The sequence below is a fragment of the Struthio camelus genome, chromosome 4, assembly GCF_040807025.1.
Source record: "Struthio camelus isolate bStrCam1 chromosome 4, bStrCam1.hap1, whole genome shotgun sequence".
NCBI classification, from domain to species: Eukaryota; Metazoa; Chordata; class Aves; order Struthioniformes; family Struthionidae; genus Struthio; species Struthio camelus.
The window spans coordinates 3,438,355-3,454,089 of NC_090945.1; the positions used below are offsets into that span (position 1 = coordinate 3,438,355).

Below are 15,735 nucleotides of genomic sequence, written 5' to 3' on the forward strand. Positions count from 1 at the left end.
CAACAAGATTTGCTCCCAGACTGGTCCTACGTGGGAACAAATCCCCAGGGCGAGCAGTGAGGGCACCATTCAGGCAGCCTGGTCATAGTTCCAGCAGTGTCACAACTCGGCATTTCTATCTGCTTAAAGCGTTTCAGACAGGTTTGACCAAAGAAGCTGCCTGGAGAAGGCAAATCTGTGTTCTCCTCCACTGTCTCTGCTCTCCCAACCACCCTCCAGCAGTTAAATGGCAGGAGGACTGGGCTCTCTCTCTCCTGTAGCCACTAGCCGTGGGCTAAGAGGAGGCACATCATCCAGACAAGTAATTTAGAAGAATCCTTTCTATTCAGCAATCAGTCAGCAGCAGCAGCACACTCCACCAGCCATTCTGAAAGCTGTTTTCTCTGTCCGTTGTGCTTCCTTCTTCCCACTCACAGAGCATGACACACATCAGCTCCCTTCCAGATGCTTGTGCTGTACTGACAAGGTAACAAAGCCTGGATTCTACTTAGTAGATTGTCTCCATGGGGGCTTTTTTTTTTTTTTTTAAATCCACAGTAACATTACCCTGGCTTCGAGCCTCTTCAGGCCTTGGCTTTGAATTCTTTCAGACACAGAAACCTTTATCTTCAGGATGACATCCGACAACTCTCCCTGAAGGTGCTGTTTCTATCTGTTGCAAGTCTATGTCCCTCTCTCTCCCTGCTCATTTGAGGCTAGCTGAAGTGAGAGCATCAGGTCCCTTCACCCAGCCTGGTTCCCTTTTGACAGCACCTCAGATACTCCTGCATCCAACACCCCAGGCCACCTACTTGAGAATAGGAAATGTAGCAGATCTCAAACACAGTCACAAGGGCTCTTTGTTCTGATTTACACTCCCTTTGCAGGTAGAGCTGCAGCAAAACAAGCCACAGCGGGGGCAAGTGCGAGGAAGGCAACTTGGTGAGCAAAGAAATCACGGTGCCAATACCAGCCCATCTCCCCCCAAGACTGCCAATAGATAGGACAGAGTTTTGGATGCCAGGAGCCTTTGGCCACCGCTTGCTTTTGACCTTTATTCTGCAACCAGCATCTTCTATTGAGGGAGAGGGCTATACTCCCTGCTTTTTACCACCCTCCTTTACCCCCTTTCTTCTTCTTCTGCTGCTGTTTCTTCTTGGTGGCTGGGGCCCCAGCTGGCTTTTGGTGCCTGGGAGGGATGACGTTACTTGCGGCTGATACGGCTGCAGCGCTGCCAGGCCTAGGGGAGGTAGGTGGGCTGCTGGCAGTCCTACTGGCATCCCTGCAGGAAAGAAGAGAGAAAAAGGTACCACACAGGCTCACAACCACATGCAAGATGGGCAGCTTCAGCAACAGCTGGGCAGGAAGCCGACAGCAAAAAACAGAGGCTGCCCCATGAGATCTAGATAGCGTCATGGACGTGAGAGCACTTAGGCCTCAGGGTGACCTTGTTCATCTTAGATGAGCTTCAATGTGGATGATGGGAACATGTCTCAAAGAGCAGGCGATCAACTTCTTACTCTGGTGTTCACTAAATATTAGAAGTCCCCAACAACAAAAGCAAGACTCACTTTTGAATAGATGGGTGACAGCTCATGCAATACAAGAGAACCATTTCAGGCTCTCAGGTAGGCAGCGTGAATCCAATATCCTTTCTTGCTCCTTAACAACAAAGGCATATTTGCATTGCCTTTCCTTGCAAGCATTGCTCAAGCCAAAGCCCTTTGTGGGACTGCTTCGTGCTCCCATTTTGGAAGAAAGGTGTATAAAGGGGAACTGCGTCAGCCAACATTGGCAATTCCCTGCGTTGCTATTACTCTAGAAGCGCTTCCTTCTTTCAGGCCCAAATAAGTCACCATCTTGCTGTCATGCCTCATAGACAGCAGCAAACCCTGATTCCAGCTCAAACCAGGGCCAAGTTTTAAGGAAGCATAATTATTTCCCCAAATCATGGCTGACAGCTCTCCCTCCAGCAGCCAAAAGACTTAAGAGCACATAGTTTGAGAGAAGGCATATGTAATTCATCTCATCTTCAAAGCTAAGAAAAGCAATTAAAAGACTATGGGAATTCTATTTGCACCTTGGGTCTGGCTTCAAGTGTGCTTTTCAGATTATTTTGATTTTCAGTAACCTACAGGGATATTCTGGAAGAGCAGCTGGTAAAAGGTGCAAATAACAATACACCATTTCACCTGTGCTACCAGGGCTGGTGAGGCAATGGACCCAGAAGAAAGCAGCACAAACCCAGCCCTCCTGGCTGCCCAGGATCAACTCCCCACACTGAGCCCTGCAAAGGGTACTCACAGTTCAGAGGAGCCAGCTGTAGTTGAGCCCTGAGTCCCCTTGCCAACCTGGTCCTTCTTCTTGCCCTTCTTCCGCCCACGATAGTATGAACGCTCTCTCATCGGGAGCCACCGCTCAGGGTCAGGGGTTACCTTAGGGTCATAGTTTTTGGGCAGCTTCCCTGCAGAACAACCAGTGCAAGGAAATGAGATTGGGGTGAACACACCACAGAGGCATCAACAAGAGATATGCACGGGATATCAGTAGCCAGGACATGTCCAGAGCCCAGCAACCCACAACACATCCCCTCACCAAGCCTCTTATCTGGGTGCTGCTCTCACTGCTGTGGAGAAAGGCCCCATTCGGAAGAAACTACCATGAACAACTGGGTTCACAGGAACCCAGTCCAAGCAACGAGCTCCAGCTCCTGGGGAGAGTGCCAGGGTGCTCAGGGCTGGCTATGAGATGAAACAGGCCAGCCAGCGCTCTGGAGCTGTGCCCTGTCAATAGCTATGAAACACAACTCACCCTTCTTTTTCTTCTTTTTCTTCTTCACATCTCCTTGCCTAAAAAGAAAGAAGAGTGGAAACAGCAGCTGTGACACAGCACAGACACAGTGAAAAAGTCAACCAGAAACTAGTGCCGAAAGAAGCTGAACCATTCTCCTCTCTCTCAAAACTTAGGTTTGCTACTGCCTGAATCTCCCACAGGTACTCACTGGGCTCCCATTGCACCAGCTTGCTTTCTACAGGGATACCCCCATCACGCCAGGTGCAGTTCTTGTGCCACCCAACAGAATGACGAAAGTAGCACTCTTTACCCTTGCTCCTTCTGCTGGTTGTCTCCAGTGAGCTTCCCAGCTTTCTTCCGAACATAGGTTGCTCCGTGGGAGTTCTCCAGTGCGTCTACATCTACTTTCAGTGACATGGTGTCTGAGGAAGGCAAGTGTTTGCTAAGACTGCAAAGGGAGAGTTCAGGGATGCAAACCAGGAAAGCTGGCAAGTCAGCAGCAAGGGGCAAGCACAGAAGGTAATCAGCTTTGCCTGAACAGACACAGATGGGCAACAAATTCAGCCTGTTAGCAATACAGAATCAAACAGACCTATGGAGCTAGTCCCAGCTCTCTCACTAGCTCATTGCACATGCTGGGATCAGTTGCTTAATTCCCCTCTGCCTCATTTTTCCCTTCTTTGAGATGGGGACAGAAGCAGCAGCTTCCTCTGAAAGCTGCAGGGGGAGGAAAAAGCTGTATGGGAACCTGGTATTTTGGGTCAATGAGAGCTTAGCCATGTTTGGTTGGGCACAGTCCTGCATTACTACCACAGGTCTAAGTTTTCAACAGAAAAGACAGAGCACCTCCAACTTTGGTTCCTCCTAGTCTTGAGTTACCACCCCTCAAAGAGGAGGCACCCAAGGACAGACTGGTCCTGGGATCCCACAGGAATCAAACCACAATTAGTAAACAAAGCAGCTCCGGAAGACTTGGCCTGGACATGCAGCTGTTCCGGACACCCTCCTCGCTTTTCATCAAAAGGATACACTTTAGCTTTCTCAGGGTCCACGAGGGAGTATGCAGAGATGAGCTGTGCCAGAGTATGCACGTCTTTCGGGTTTTGCCTTTAGAGGAAGAAAAGAAAGATCAAGTCACCGAGGCACAGACTCATCCCAAAGACTAGTACCAGCATGCAGAACTGGCTGCCTCAGCATAGCTGCTATTTGTGGGGACAGACATGCCAGTCTACGCTCTCCTCCAGAGCACATCACCACATGTCACTGACACGGACAAGGAGGTGCACGGAGAGGTCTCCAAAGTATCATGAAGCAGGCAAACAAGGAGGAAAACCTCTTACGTCCCACTAGCAAAAGGAAATTAACAGTTCCTCCTCAACAATCTCATCATGCAGATAATAAAATGAAAAACTGGACATTCACAGTTTAGGCAGCACCGCAAAAAATGACAGAGCCCAGTAGCCAAAGCAACCTTCACTGTACATGGAGGCCTCTGAGACCAGCCAACCAGGTTTTTGAGCGAACATCAGCTATAGATCAAACGAATGATCCCCCACGCTTCCCGAATGTGTCTTTGCATCAGAGCCCCTGGGCAAAAGCAACTCTAAAAGGTGGCTGACCGGCAGCCCTCCACGTGAGACACCACCTGACACCAGACAGCATGCACAGAGGTCTCAAGGCTCTTTTCAGCAACTCCTCGACTCACTTCCAGAGCTCCTCCAAGTCACTGATTGCTTCCTTCTTCCTGCCATGCTTCAGTTTAAAGTTGGCAGCTTCTCTTATCAGCGACAAATGCACAGGAGACTCTGGCTGAAAGATACAGCAGCCATGATTAGTTCTTCACTTTCATGGCATGGAGCCTAGTTCTAGCTGGCTCTAGTACCCCAAGACCCAGAGATATGACCAAGAAGAACTGAGCCCAGCACCCTGTCACACAGAAAGCAGGGCCATCTTTGCACTCTAGAATGCAAGGCAAGGCTGCCTGGGACACCCAACTGCTTGCTGCTCTGCAGAGCTCTGCAGTCAGGCAGAAGGCCTGATTGCTACATTTGAGCACCCCTTATCTGATTTCCTCTGATCCGACAGAAACAGCAGGGGCTGTTTCCCTCCTTGCAACATGTCTAAAGTAATAAAACAGTAATAAAACAAACACGGGCAGCCTGCCACAGAAGGAAAAAAACAAAAACCAGGAGCTCGCAGGTCTCCAAAACCACAACTAGCTGAGCTGCTGGGACTACGCATCAGCGGGAAAAGCTGAGCTTGGACAAACTAGAAAAGACTGAGGCAAAGCCTTGCAAACTGCATCATCCTCTGATTCGACTTGCCTGGAATTGTTGATACCACTGGATAGCCTGCGTGAAGACCTCGATTGCACTGTCAATGTCTTCTTCATGACTGTACATTGTCACCAATGCAGACACCTGCAAACATTCAAGAGCAGCTTTTAGCAGACCCTCAAGCAAGCTGTCTGCAGCCAGGGAGTCAGCAGTTAAAGGAATTTCCTAATAATAGAGTCAGTGTGAGCTTCCTGCTCAGTGTCCCTAAAAAAACAGCTGCGGTGATAGGCAGGATACCCAGGCAAGACCTTTCTAACCAGGTCCCTCCCACAAAAATGTTCCTGCCAGTCTTTCTCCTACAGGACAACAACCTTAAGGCAGCATTCACAGAAAGGACCTCCTTGCCTGGCACCTTCTCTGCTTGTCACTTGACAAGCATTTGCTCTCCCATTTCCTCCCCCAAGAACCAGGAAAAAAAGAAGTCAGCACTAAAGAGATGAGATGCAGACACCACCTGTTTGCTCTATTCCCAGGTCACAGCCAGAGATGATTCAGGGCAAAGAACCGCCTCCAAAAGTGACTTTGACCATTCGCACGTGCAAGCGCAACAGACCTACAGCAACTGTCAGTTTCCACTCAAGAGGCTTACGCTGTACACTCGAGCGTTTTCAAGGTCCTCAGACTTTTCTGAATACATGTGCATGCAGGCGGATAGGAGTCATGCTCTTGGGACGGGACACATGAGACCTTCCCCCTAATGCCTGTTGCCCTAAAGCAGCTTCAAAAACTTCCCAACTGCTCATACAACGCAAGCAGCTGCTCCAGTGATGTTACATGAGTAAATCCAGGCAACGTGCAGGTCTGGGGGATGGTGAGAAAGTAGGAAAGCAGGTCAAGAGCATCTCTGCTGACAGGCAGACCGCTTTTACGGCCAAGTCAGGCCACCTGATGCAAGTTATACCCTCAGCTCTGCTCAACAGGGGCTCGAATTATACCCTGCACACATTCAGCTCAAGGGAAAACCACAGGAAAGGAACAGCAAGGAGCAACCAGTACAAAGCTGTGCTACGAGGGAAAGCCTCACGTGGTTCGGACTGAGTCTTGCTTACCATACCAGGCTTGTGCTGCAGTTCTTCTATGCTCCTCAGAATGATGCAGGCTTTGGTAACGCTGCCTAGGAGAGATGGAAGAGCACGCTCTGAGTGGCATAATAACACCTCACCTTGCCTGATGGGCAGGGCAAGACACTAGCCTGTGAACTTCCGCTAATTTCAGACACAGGAAAATAACAGTCCTCGTCTCCTAAAATGTATCTCCCATTTCCAGGAACAAACCTCGATCTCCAGACAACAGAACTCCTTCCTGCCCTTGCCACCTCCCACAAGGGTTCAGGAGCAACCTTTTACAAGCAGTTTCTTCTCTTTCGGGAACTCTGTGCTGCCTGACTGTATGCAGCAATGGCACTATCAGGGAGCCCCACACCGCTCCCAAGACATCCTCTGCTCCAAGACAGATTCAGTCCGATGATTCACAAAGACTGTGGACGGCTCTGCCAGGGATCTGTGGACCCCGGACATCTAGGCACTAAGACACGAGCTCCATCCTGCCACATCCTTATATACAGAATACCTGATTGCAAGTATCTCTGCTCTGCCTCCCTGTCACAGTGACAGTCTGGGTTTTCTTCCCCCTTGTATCATTATTGCATGCAGACACTTTCCTCCACAGGAGGACGCTGGATACCTTGAGCAATTTTTAGCTGGGCCATCGTCAGCTTGATCTCGGCTGCATTAGCAGGGTGCTGATCCGCAAAGTCCTGAGAGTCAGAGGAAAGAATGAGTCAATGCGTGTGGGCACCAGGCGGCTGCTCTGGTGAGCCGTACCACAGGAAGCTGGCAAGAGCCAAAGGAAGCTTTCCAGCACAAGCAGGCTTCAACAAGTAACAGAAGAGGGCCCCCAGCCACACCAGTGGGTGTCCATTGTGCCCTCAGATTTCAGTACCAGGCCATGCACCCCCTCCAAAATGAAGCTGTGGCAAACTGCTTGGAAGCGGAGCAGCACAGCGGACTGCTTATCCTGGAAGAAGCTTGTTACAGCTTCTGAAGTACAAAAATCAAAGGTGCTAGGGAACTATTTCCCTTTAAAAGCAACATACTTCAGTTGGGTGTAAAAGCTTTCTAGCAGCATTAAACTAAAAAATAAGCATGGTCAGGTAGCCCCAGGAGTTTAAACCAAACCAAGTGAAACAGCAAGCAAGAGAGCAGACAGCACCAGTTTAATGGGAGCCAGGTCAGAAGAGCACTTTCTCTCACCTACCTGCAGAAGCCCTATAGCCTTTGCATGCTGCTTCTCACGACACAGTTGGGCTGCCTGGATCAGCACAGGGAGCAGATGCTCAGGGCTCTGTGACTGCAGGCTTGCTGACAGCTTGCGGCACTGATCTGCCTGTGGGATAGGAAGAGAGAACATGCTTTGCTCAACCTCTGCAAGCATCTAATGCAGTGACCTTCCCCAGAAGAGCAGGAATAGGGCTGATGCATCAGCTGCACCCAGGAAGAGCTGCTAGCAATGACTTGCCTGAAAGGGGCACACAGGGCTAAGAACAAGACTTTTTGGTGGCAGTTCAGATGCATCTAAGAACCCCACACTCCTCTTCTGCCTCTTCCTCACTATCTCCACATGGTCTTCCCTACTGTAACACTCACATCACTACACAACAGGCTGTCCTAACTTTTAGGAACAATTTTTCCCACTTACATGTGACTAAACCCAGTGGTCAAATCCTTCGATGCAGATGAGTTGGGTATCCATTTCTGCCTAGTCAAATTCCTGTGGAAGGCGCTACATTTGCGGCCAGCTCCCGCAAATCTGTTTCCCCTACCTGGTTAGTGTACATAGCCAGCAAAGCTTTGTTGAATTCAATTGCCTGGAGCTGCTTCTTGGAGAGTTTATGCTCAACGCCTTCTGCGTTAGTCAGCTTCACCTTTTTCTTTGAGTCAAAGACATTTTGGTCCTGTGGAAATTGCACATCATCAACTTTGTGACATTGCTTGAACAAGAAAAGGTCTCTGGGCTTGGGATTTAACTTCTGCTTTAGGAAAAAGTCTTTCCCAATTATACCCCTTCCCCTCATAGAACCACAGAAGCAGCCTGAGTAACCCCCAAGAAGACCCATGCTGAAAGCAGCCAGGTAATTCTATACCTTGTTAATTGTGATGATGTTATTCGCAATGACAGCAAGCAGTCCTACATCTGTTGGCCTGTGGATTAAAAAAAGAAGAAAGCACGTCGTTATGAAACAGTGGTCTCTTTACAGGTGGAAGAATGAGCACTTGTTTTAGAAAAGCTCCTACTTTAACTTGATTATTTGATTGTAGAGCTGTAGAGCATCCTCCGTATGACCCTGCAGTTGCATGATATAAGCCATCTGTCCGTGAATAATGGCCAGTTCAGCCTCAATGTCTTCCTCAGTCACATCCTGAAGGAAAATGAAGGCAGGGCAAAAAAATGAAGGCAGGGCACCGAAGGGGGCAATCTCACCTCTTTTGCCCTGGTTTCAGCATTTTGCTTCCAAACTTCTATGAACTCTCTTAGGTAAGGTATTAGCAGCAAAGAACACCAGCCACTACAGGGGAATGTTGTAGCCATAGCGTAAATGTCCTGGCTTAAACCGGGACAGAGGAAAGCTCTTCACCTGCTATTGTGAGAGCGTGAAGATACCCTCAACTTGTGCACTGAGTCTTCCTCTGCTTGAAACATACCAACAGCAGGGGCTACAAATCACCTAAGTTTCCCACCACCCACCAAGCAGGTTCATCCACAGTGTGGACGGGTCACTGGGAGGCTTTAGACAACCCCGCACCAAGCCTGCCTGCGCCAGCAGAGGCAACCGCGCAAGGAGCAGAGCGGCAAAGAGCTGGCAGCGTTACACTTCTGCAACAAGCACAACTGCTGCCCAACCTCACAAGTCGGTATCAGGAGCAGGGCAAGCCTCGCTGGACAATACTATGCAGCAGCTCTGGCTATTGACTGCCTATCTGCAGTACGCTTTCTGACCACACCCGCAAGTGTGTGTCCTAGTGCAAGCAAACACTTTTCAGAACGTCAACAACTTACAGAGTCTTCCGAGAGCGACTGGCGGCACAGCTCTAGAGGGGAAAAAGAATTGAAGAACCTGATTTAGAAGGCTTTAGGGAAAAAACACGCTCTAGAAGCATTTGGGAGCGTACACTGATCACATGTACCCCTTGCAGATATTAAATCTGAGACTGCAGCGTTACAAGGGCACATTAGATTACAAGAGAGAAGGATGCAGGCAGAAGAAGCATCAAATGCACAGGAGATACTGCCCGTCCCAGAGCTGCTTTCTGAGAGCAGAGTTGCACACGGGTTTTTTCTCCTGAGTAATTTTTGTTAAACCTAGTTATGGATCTTTTACACAGGTATCACTCAGCTGTCACTACTAACCGCTATGGGAGTTCATTTTAAGTGCTGCAAGCCTGGAATATTCAGATTGCACTCCTCTTCATGGGCAGCAATTCCATCAGTTTTCAGCACAGATACCACTCACTTAAGTTTCTGATGGCCCTCACCAGAGCATCACTTGTTTTGCTCGCCAAGGGATTACTGCTACAGTGCATAGGTTCATTAATCTCGGAAATTACACATGCTCAAGAAGCTAGTTGTATGGGAGACCTGCTATGCTATCACCAAATTTAGGACAGAATTGAGCTATTCGTCTGCAAAAGTAAACAGATCATTAAAAAAATTCATCCTCTCCACTCTGCGCCTTAAAAAACAAAAAATACACACATATACAAAATCCCCCTTCCACCCTACAGGAAAAAATCCAGGTTACAAAAAAGCTCATCTATTGCTTGTACTAGTTTTATACATAACTCAGACAATACAGTAATTTTTTGACATACTGAATGACAAAACCAGGATTGAGAATAGATTAAACATTTTAGGCTGATGTGAAGAGATTATTTATATCCGCTTCCCTCTTCAAAAAAACTGCTCAAAGGAATTCAACCCCAATCAGGGGGCTGGGAGAGTACCAGGAGATGCTACATGCAGTGTGGCTCTAGAAAAGATTTGCAAAGAAATGCTTCTACAAACACACCAATCCTGGCAGGAACCATCTGGAAATCTACAGCAAATCCTACTTTTGATCTGTTTTTAAACTGAGAGTCAAAACCTCATTTTCTCTTGAAGCGTGTGTACAGAGAACAAAACTACCAATATACATAGAACTGCCCTCCAACCTCACCATACTTTTACCTTCTGCTTTCTGTAGTTTTTTCATTGCTTCATTCAATCTTCCTTGCCCAATCAATGCACATGCACTGTTATAACACAGCTCGTAGGTAGCTTCTCGAAGGCCCAAATCTTCCTAGCAAGGAAAATAAATGTAACAAGCATAAACATCAACTGATCTATATACAGATTTGACAGGCAACAGATGCAAGCTACTGTCTTCACGAACACTCAAGCTATTCCTTGCAAAGTAAGATTTGCTACAGAAACCTACGCTTAGAGGCAATTTTAAAAGGGCATGCATCTGCCAAGTAAGTCACTGTGTAAAGAACGTTCCCTTACACCGCACAACAAAGCCAGAAGCAATCAGCAAGGTAGCAGCTGAACTCCAGCCTGAACTTGGGGATTGCCTAGGCTGGAAGAGGACAGGTAAGAACTGCTACTCTAGAGAACTAGGAAGAGGATGCACAGCACTGAACAGAAAAATGAGCACGTCATGCACATCTCTGAAGACAAGAATCTCTGAAAGGCGAGGACATTAAAATCTGCATTGCTCTTTAACAAAGATATTTCTCAGCATGCTTGGGTGACCATGAGCATTTTACCCAGAGCAAGAGCAAAATGAGAAGGGGGGGGAAGAGCTAGTCACCACAGGGGTTCTGCCTAACTCAGCCTCAGAGAGACGTACTTCATGCTTTGCTGAGATATCTACTAAGAAGGCTCTCCTAGAGATCAAAGACCAAGTGTAATTCACTAGTCCACAGACCAATAAGTGCATTCCTTCATCCGTAGAGGGGAAACCCCTAGGGGATCCTCAGTACCTTCAGCGGTCATTAAAAGACAGGAGGACATTTCTCTCCTGTTAAAGATCTAGGATATCAGACACTTTATTCCCTCGGCTTGTGTTCTCACACTCATACGAGCACACACTTGCTTACTGGCACCACTCTCTCCCACGTGCTCTGTGCTGCCACAACAGCAGAAAGGTTGGTTTTTCTCTCTTCCTCATATTCATCCTGGGAGTTGCGGATGAGATCCCGGTACGCTGCTAGACAATCATCATAACGCTCCAACCTGTACAACTGAGAAAAAAGGGATTAGCCTGCAGAACAGTATTGCCCTGTGTATGCCAGTAACTACAGCCTCCTCCTTCTCCATGGACTGGCAGTAGCAGAGTATCATATGTTTTAGGCTCAACATTACTAATATTCACATCTATCCTTAAGGGCAAGCTCTGAGGATTATTTTGCCGGGCCTTGAGCAATGGCAGCAGATACCTGCACACATACTGCACAGGTTTTTTTCTCCTAAAAGAGCTCCTTTTAAAGGAAGCAGCTTACACAGTTTTGTTCTCAGTCAGGCTTTCTCCCGATTAGAACATCTCTTCCTGAGGCAGGTTAAACAAACAGCCTTCCAAGCTGTTGAGAGGACAGCCAATTCTTCAAAGAAACTGTTTTGCTCAACCAGAGAGAAACCATAGGAGAAAAACAGCTTCTCTTCCGATTCACCTCTAAAACTTGAGACGTCAGGTGCCACAGACCTTCCATGGACAAGTATCTGATGCAAGCAGAGGGCTCGACCACAAACAAATCCAGTCAGCCCTCTTCTATCCCCTATCCCCTCGGTTTCTAAAACTACATCAGGCCAGACCTGGGAAGAGAGAGGAAGTCATGAATGTACTGCTTTGGTTTAGTGGCCGTAAGGGAATGACTCTTCCCTCAGCAGCAGGTAACTGAGGTTCACACAAGCTGGAGCAGTTGGGGACTGTACACCTCCTAGCCTTCAGGACAGGGGAGGAAATCCTGCCCCATACTTGCCCCACATTAGAGTACGGATAGAACATCCAGCAGTGAAACTGCCACTGGGAAGAGAAACTTGTAATTACCACTTGTCCGTAAAGTTCCTTCAGTTTGTCTGTCTGCTGGCTGGCACTCTGAATGGTCTTCAGGGCGTTTTCAATGCGATTCAACCTGTATTCGCAGTAGGCCTTCTCAAAGGCAATAATGTCACTGGAAGGACAACACAAAGGCTGAAAACAGGCACGTGGAGTCTTCATTCAGCAGCATTCACCCACTTGAACATGCTTGTCTGAGCTGTCCTAATGAGTTACAGACTGCTACGTTCCCAGAGGGCCCAGACACCCAGAATACTGAATTATCTGTTGAGCACTGACAATATCTTATGTTTGGTTTGTTTCCAACAGAGAAGAAATATCAGAACTCCAGCTTAAGGAGGAGGTTCCTTTTCCTGGTCTCTCTAGACATCTGGCATTTTAAATCTGCTCTTTACACAGGCAAAAACTTCCCAGACCTTCTACTGATGATAATGTGACTCAAATGCTTAAAGGTAAAACAACAGCAAACTTCATTGCACGACTCCTTCAGGAGGAGGCATATGGCTACAACAAAAGGTTGTTACTGCAAACTTTCAAATACACATAATCATGTCCCACAGAGAGTGAAAGAAGCTAGGATAAAACATCTGATCTGATAGTTTGATATTAAGCTAAAGGCAATACTGACCTATTTTGAAATATCAGCATCGTAGAACTGAAGCAAAAGGATTTGCTGACATAAAAATGAAATCGGTTTCAAAGCCAAATTCACACCATCAGAGAAGTGCTATCAGTCAAGCAGAGTCCTGCAAATTATGTTGCAGCTGAGCTACTGCTTGAGCCAAAGGAAGAGTAATCAATCACTAGTGCCAAGAATACAGTAACAGCCATTATCTGTCTATTTAAAATGTTCTCAGCAGAGCTGAGTGGAGGGCTTGAGGGGGTGTCTGAGAACAAATAAATAGCACTAAGAATTAAAACAAAGGAGGGAGCAGGCCTTAGTGCAAGACAGGGAAAACTGCAAGAGCCACAACTTTTCCTGCTCTGCAGGACAGAGAGTGGGAGAGACAAGATAAAGGAATCATAGGGAGAATTCTGAAGCCAGTTGAACTTACAGAAATTACTCCTCCTTCCCTACACACATTAAAAAACAAGCTACACACTTGATTTAAACCCCTTCCAACTCATGAAAGAAGAAATTTGTGAATAAACTAACTGCTTTCTATTTATAATCCCAGATGTGAACATTAGCAAGGAAGCGTTTCATTGCTCTAATACTACAACGCATTTTTCTTGGTTTTCTGTTCTTTAACAAGAACGCAAATCCTGGACACGTGAAACGCAAAAATTTTGCTGCCGTGCAGTTACTGGGTAGTAATTTCCATCCTAGTCATTGCACAAAGAAGATCACTAATAGGAAGACAATTATAGAGTCTGCTTAAAGACGCAACTGGGAACGCTGAAGCTCGATTTGCTCTCAAACCTGAGTGGTCTCCAAGGTCCTGATCTTGTAAACATGCACACAGGACCACACCATCCCAAAAGCTGAACTAATACCCTCAGCCTGGAAAGAAAAGGATCCTAGAAGCAGTCAGAGGAAACCGCCAAGCAAAAATGAAAAGCTCACTGCCACTGACAAGGGCTTCTCCCTCCTCTCTTCACCTCCTCCCATGAGATCTCTCCTCCTCTTTTGTATAGCCCTGGGGTTCACCCAGGTTGACAAGCAAAATCAGGTCATGGAAGTGGCTGAAAATTAGATTAGGGACATTCCCTACAACAGTAACAGGAAGCTGTCAGAGAGGCTCAAACTGACCCAGATCATCTCTCTTGCACCCAAAAGAATTCAGTGTCTTTCTGGAAACCCCAATTCCGCTGGCTCAGAGCACCTCATACTCTTGATATTGCTGGTCATTAGTCCTCTCTAGCCTCTCAGGGACTCACAGTTTTGGTTTTTTTGTTTTGTTTTGTTTTTGCAGAGTGCCGCAAGACACAACTCACCTGGTTAATACTTTGGTGTGGGTGTTGATTACGCTGAGGGCTTCCTTGAAGCTCCCATTCTGGATAAGACACACCACTTTACATTGAAGCGCAGTCACATCATCTTTGCTGATCTGCAGTACTGGAGGGGAAACCAGTTTCAACACAACACGCTACCTCATTATCTGACACAAAAACTTGTTAGCATTGTTCAAATTGGAGAAACCCAGAGACAGCAGTCACATCAATTTAAAAGGGTCCTAGTCTGGCTTGCTTCAGTTCAGAACGTGAAATGAACCCTGCCAATATAGAAGAGCACAGTATGAACGGTGAACTTACCCTAAGTGACCACTGCGCTAAAACACCTGGAGCAGAGCAACACCTGAAGAGTTTTGCACACCTGGACAAACTTTTCATTGGCATTTCACTGCCAGTCAGAAAACAGGGTGCCAAACCTGTCTCAGCTCCATGTAAAGCATATCCTACAAGAAGATGGCCACTGCACCCAACGTAGTGGAACAGTACAGACCTGGACAGGTATTCATTTTACAGGCTAATACCGTGCTGCCAAAAGAAGACCATGAGGAAGGAGGTGGGAAGTTAAACAGGTTTTGGTATTTGATTTTTTATACGATTCCAACTCTCAGATCTGTCAGGACAGTCAATCGGTCCCTATTCCCAGGAAGCATCAAAACCAAAGCTTTTAGCCATCAGGAGTCTCTTATTGCCACACCGCTTTGGATGCCAAACCGCCAAAACAACACATCTCAACTGGAATGCTTGCCGCCTAAGCGAGCCAGATGTCATTCAGCTCCATACGCAGACCAAGACACCATTCAGGGCAAAAAGAAAACCCTGCTTCCTCCCACGATCTAAACGGGGGAAAAAAAACCCCAGGCACGACTCCGGGCGAGGACCACATGGCACCACATAGGCACCTTCAGGCCCTGACGCAGGAGCAGGGCCTGCGCGGCCACCCGCCTCGGCCCCCGCTCCTTTGGCTCCTTTTCCTCCGGCCTCTCCTCCAGCGCGGCCAAGCCCCCAGCTCCACCGGCAGGTAGCGGGCGCCGGGGCCCGCCGCCCCGCTCCCAGGGGCCTTCCGCGAAGCTGTAACGGCCGGCTCGTCACGGCCGCGGCGCCCGCAGCCCCCTGCCCGGGCTCGGCCCCCGGCTCAGCCCGGCCGGACCACTGGGGGTGGGGGGAGGGGGGAAGGCGAGGCGGACGAGCCCATCGGCCCCGGAGCCGAGGGGGGAGGGGGGGGGAAAGACGGCGCGCGCCGACTCACTCTTATTAACGGACTTGAGCGCGCGGGCGAAGTCGCCGTTCTGGCCGCAGCGGTTCACCTCGCTCCACAGCGCCGCCGTGGCCAGCGCCGCCCCCCCGCCACCGGCCGCCGCCATCTCGGGAGCGCGACGCGTAGTAGGGGGGCTCGGGGGCGGGAAGGGAAGCGAGCCCTAGCGACGGCGCCTGACGCTCGCCCGGAAGCGGAAGAGCCGCGCGCCCCGGCCGCCACGTCACGAGGGGCGGGAAGCAATGGCTTCTTCCAAGGGCTTTAGCTGAGCAAGTTCTCGCTGTGACTATCTTAACTAACCTCTCCCCCCGCCCCCCCCCGTCAAA

At 48.5% G+C, this 15,735-nt stretch overlaps 1 protein-coding gene across 2 annotated transcripts; it reads right to left on the reverse strand.

Annotated features, from left to right (window-relative positions):
* Positions 1 to 1,014: 1,014 nt before the first annotated feature.
* Positions 1,015 to 15,729, reverse strand: SRP72 (signal recognition particle 72). 2 transcript variants are annotated; one of them, XM_068941098.1, is made up of 19 exons: positions 15,404 to 15,729; positions 14,140 to 14,260; positions 12,193 to 12,316; positions 11,246 to 11,389; positions 10,332 to 10,443; positions 9,165 to 9,196; positions 8,402 to 8,526; positions 8,251 to 8,308; positions 7,930 to 8,061; positions 7,365 to 7,493; positions 6,792 to 6,864; positions 6,158 to 6,222; positions 5,097 to 5,192; positions 4,478 to 4,581; positions 3,802 to 3,879; positions 3,083 to 3,220; positions 2,791 to 2,828; positions 2,284 to 2,443; positions 1,015 to 1,261 (listed from the first exon to the last, which is right to left on the reverse strand). In XM_068941098.1, the coding sequence occupies exons 1-19, from the start codon at positions 15,516 to 15,518 to the stop codon at positions 1,087 to 1,089; spliced, it is 2,019 nt and encodes a 672-aa protein (XP_068797199.1). In that variant the 5' UTR covers positions 15,519 to 15,729; the 3' UTR covers positions 1,015 to 1,086. The 2 variants fall into 2 exon arrangements, with proteins under 2 accessions (XP_068797199.1, XP_009682036.2); XM_009683741.2 differs by lacking the exon at positions 15,404 to 15,729 and adding an exon at positions 14,679 to 15,296.
* Positions 15,730 to 15,735: the final 6 nt, after the last annotated feature.

Bases quoted from the DNA above. Each gene is read 5' to 3' on its own strand.
- SRP72 (XM_068941098.1), bottom strand. From the start codon at position 15,518: ATGGCGGCGGCCGGTGGCGGGGGGGCGGCGCTGGCCACGGCGGCGCTG. The intron at 14,261-15,403 runs GTGAGTCGGCGC...TTTCCCCTCCAG, and splicing joins GCTCAAGTCCGTTAATAAGA to TACTGCAGATCAGCAAAGAT. The intron at 8,527-9,164 runs GTAAGTTGTTGA...ATTTTCCTTCAG, and splicing joins AGTCGCTCTCGGAAGACTCT to GATGTGACTGAGGAAGACAT.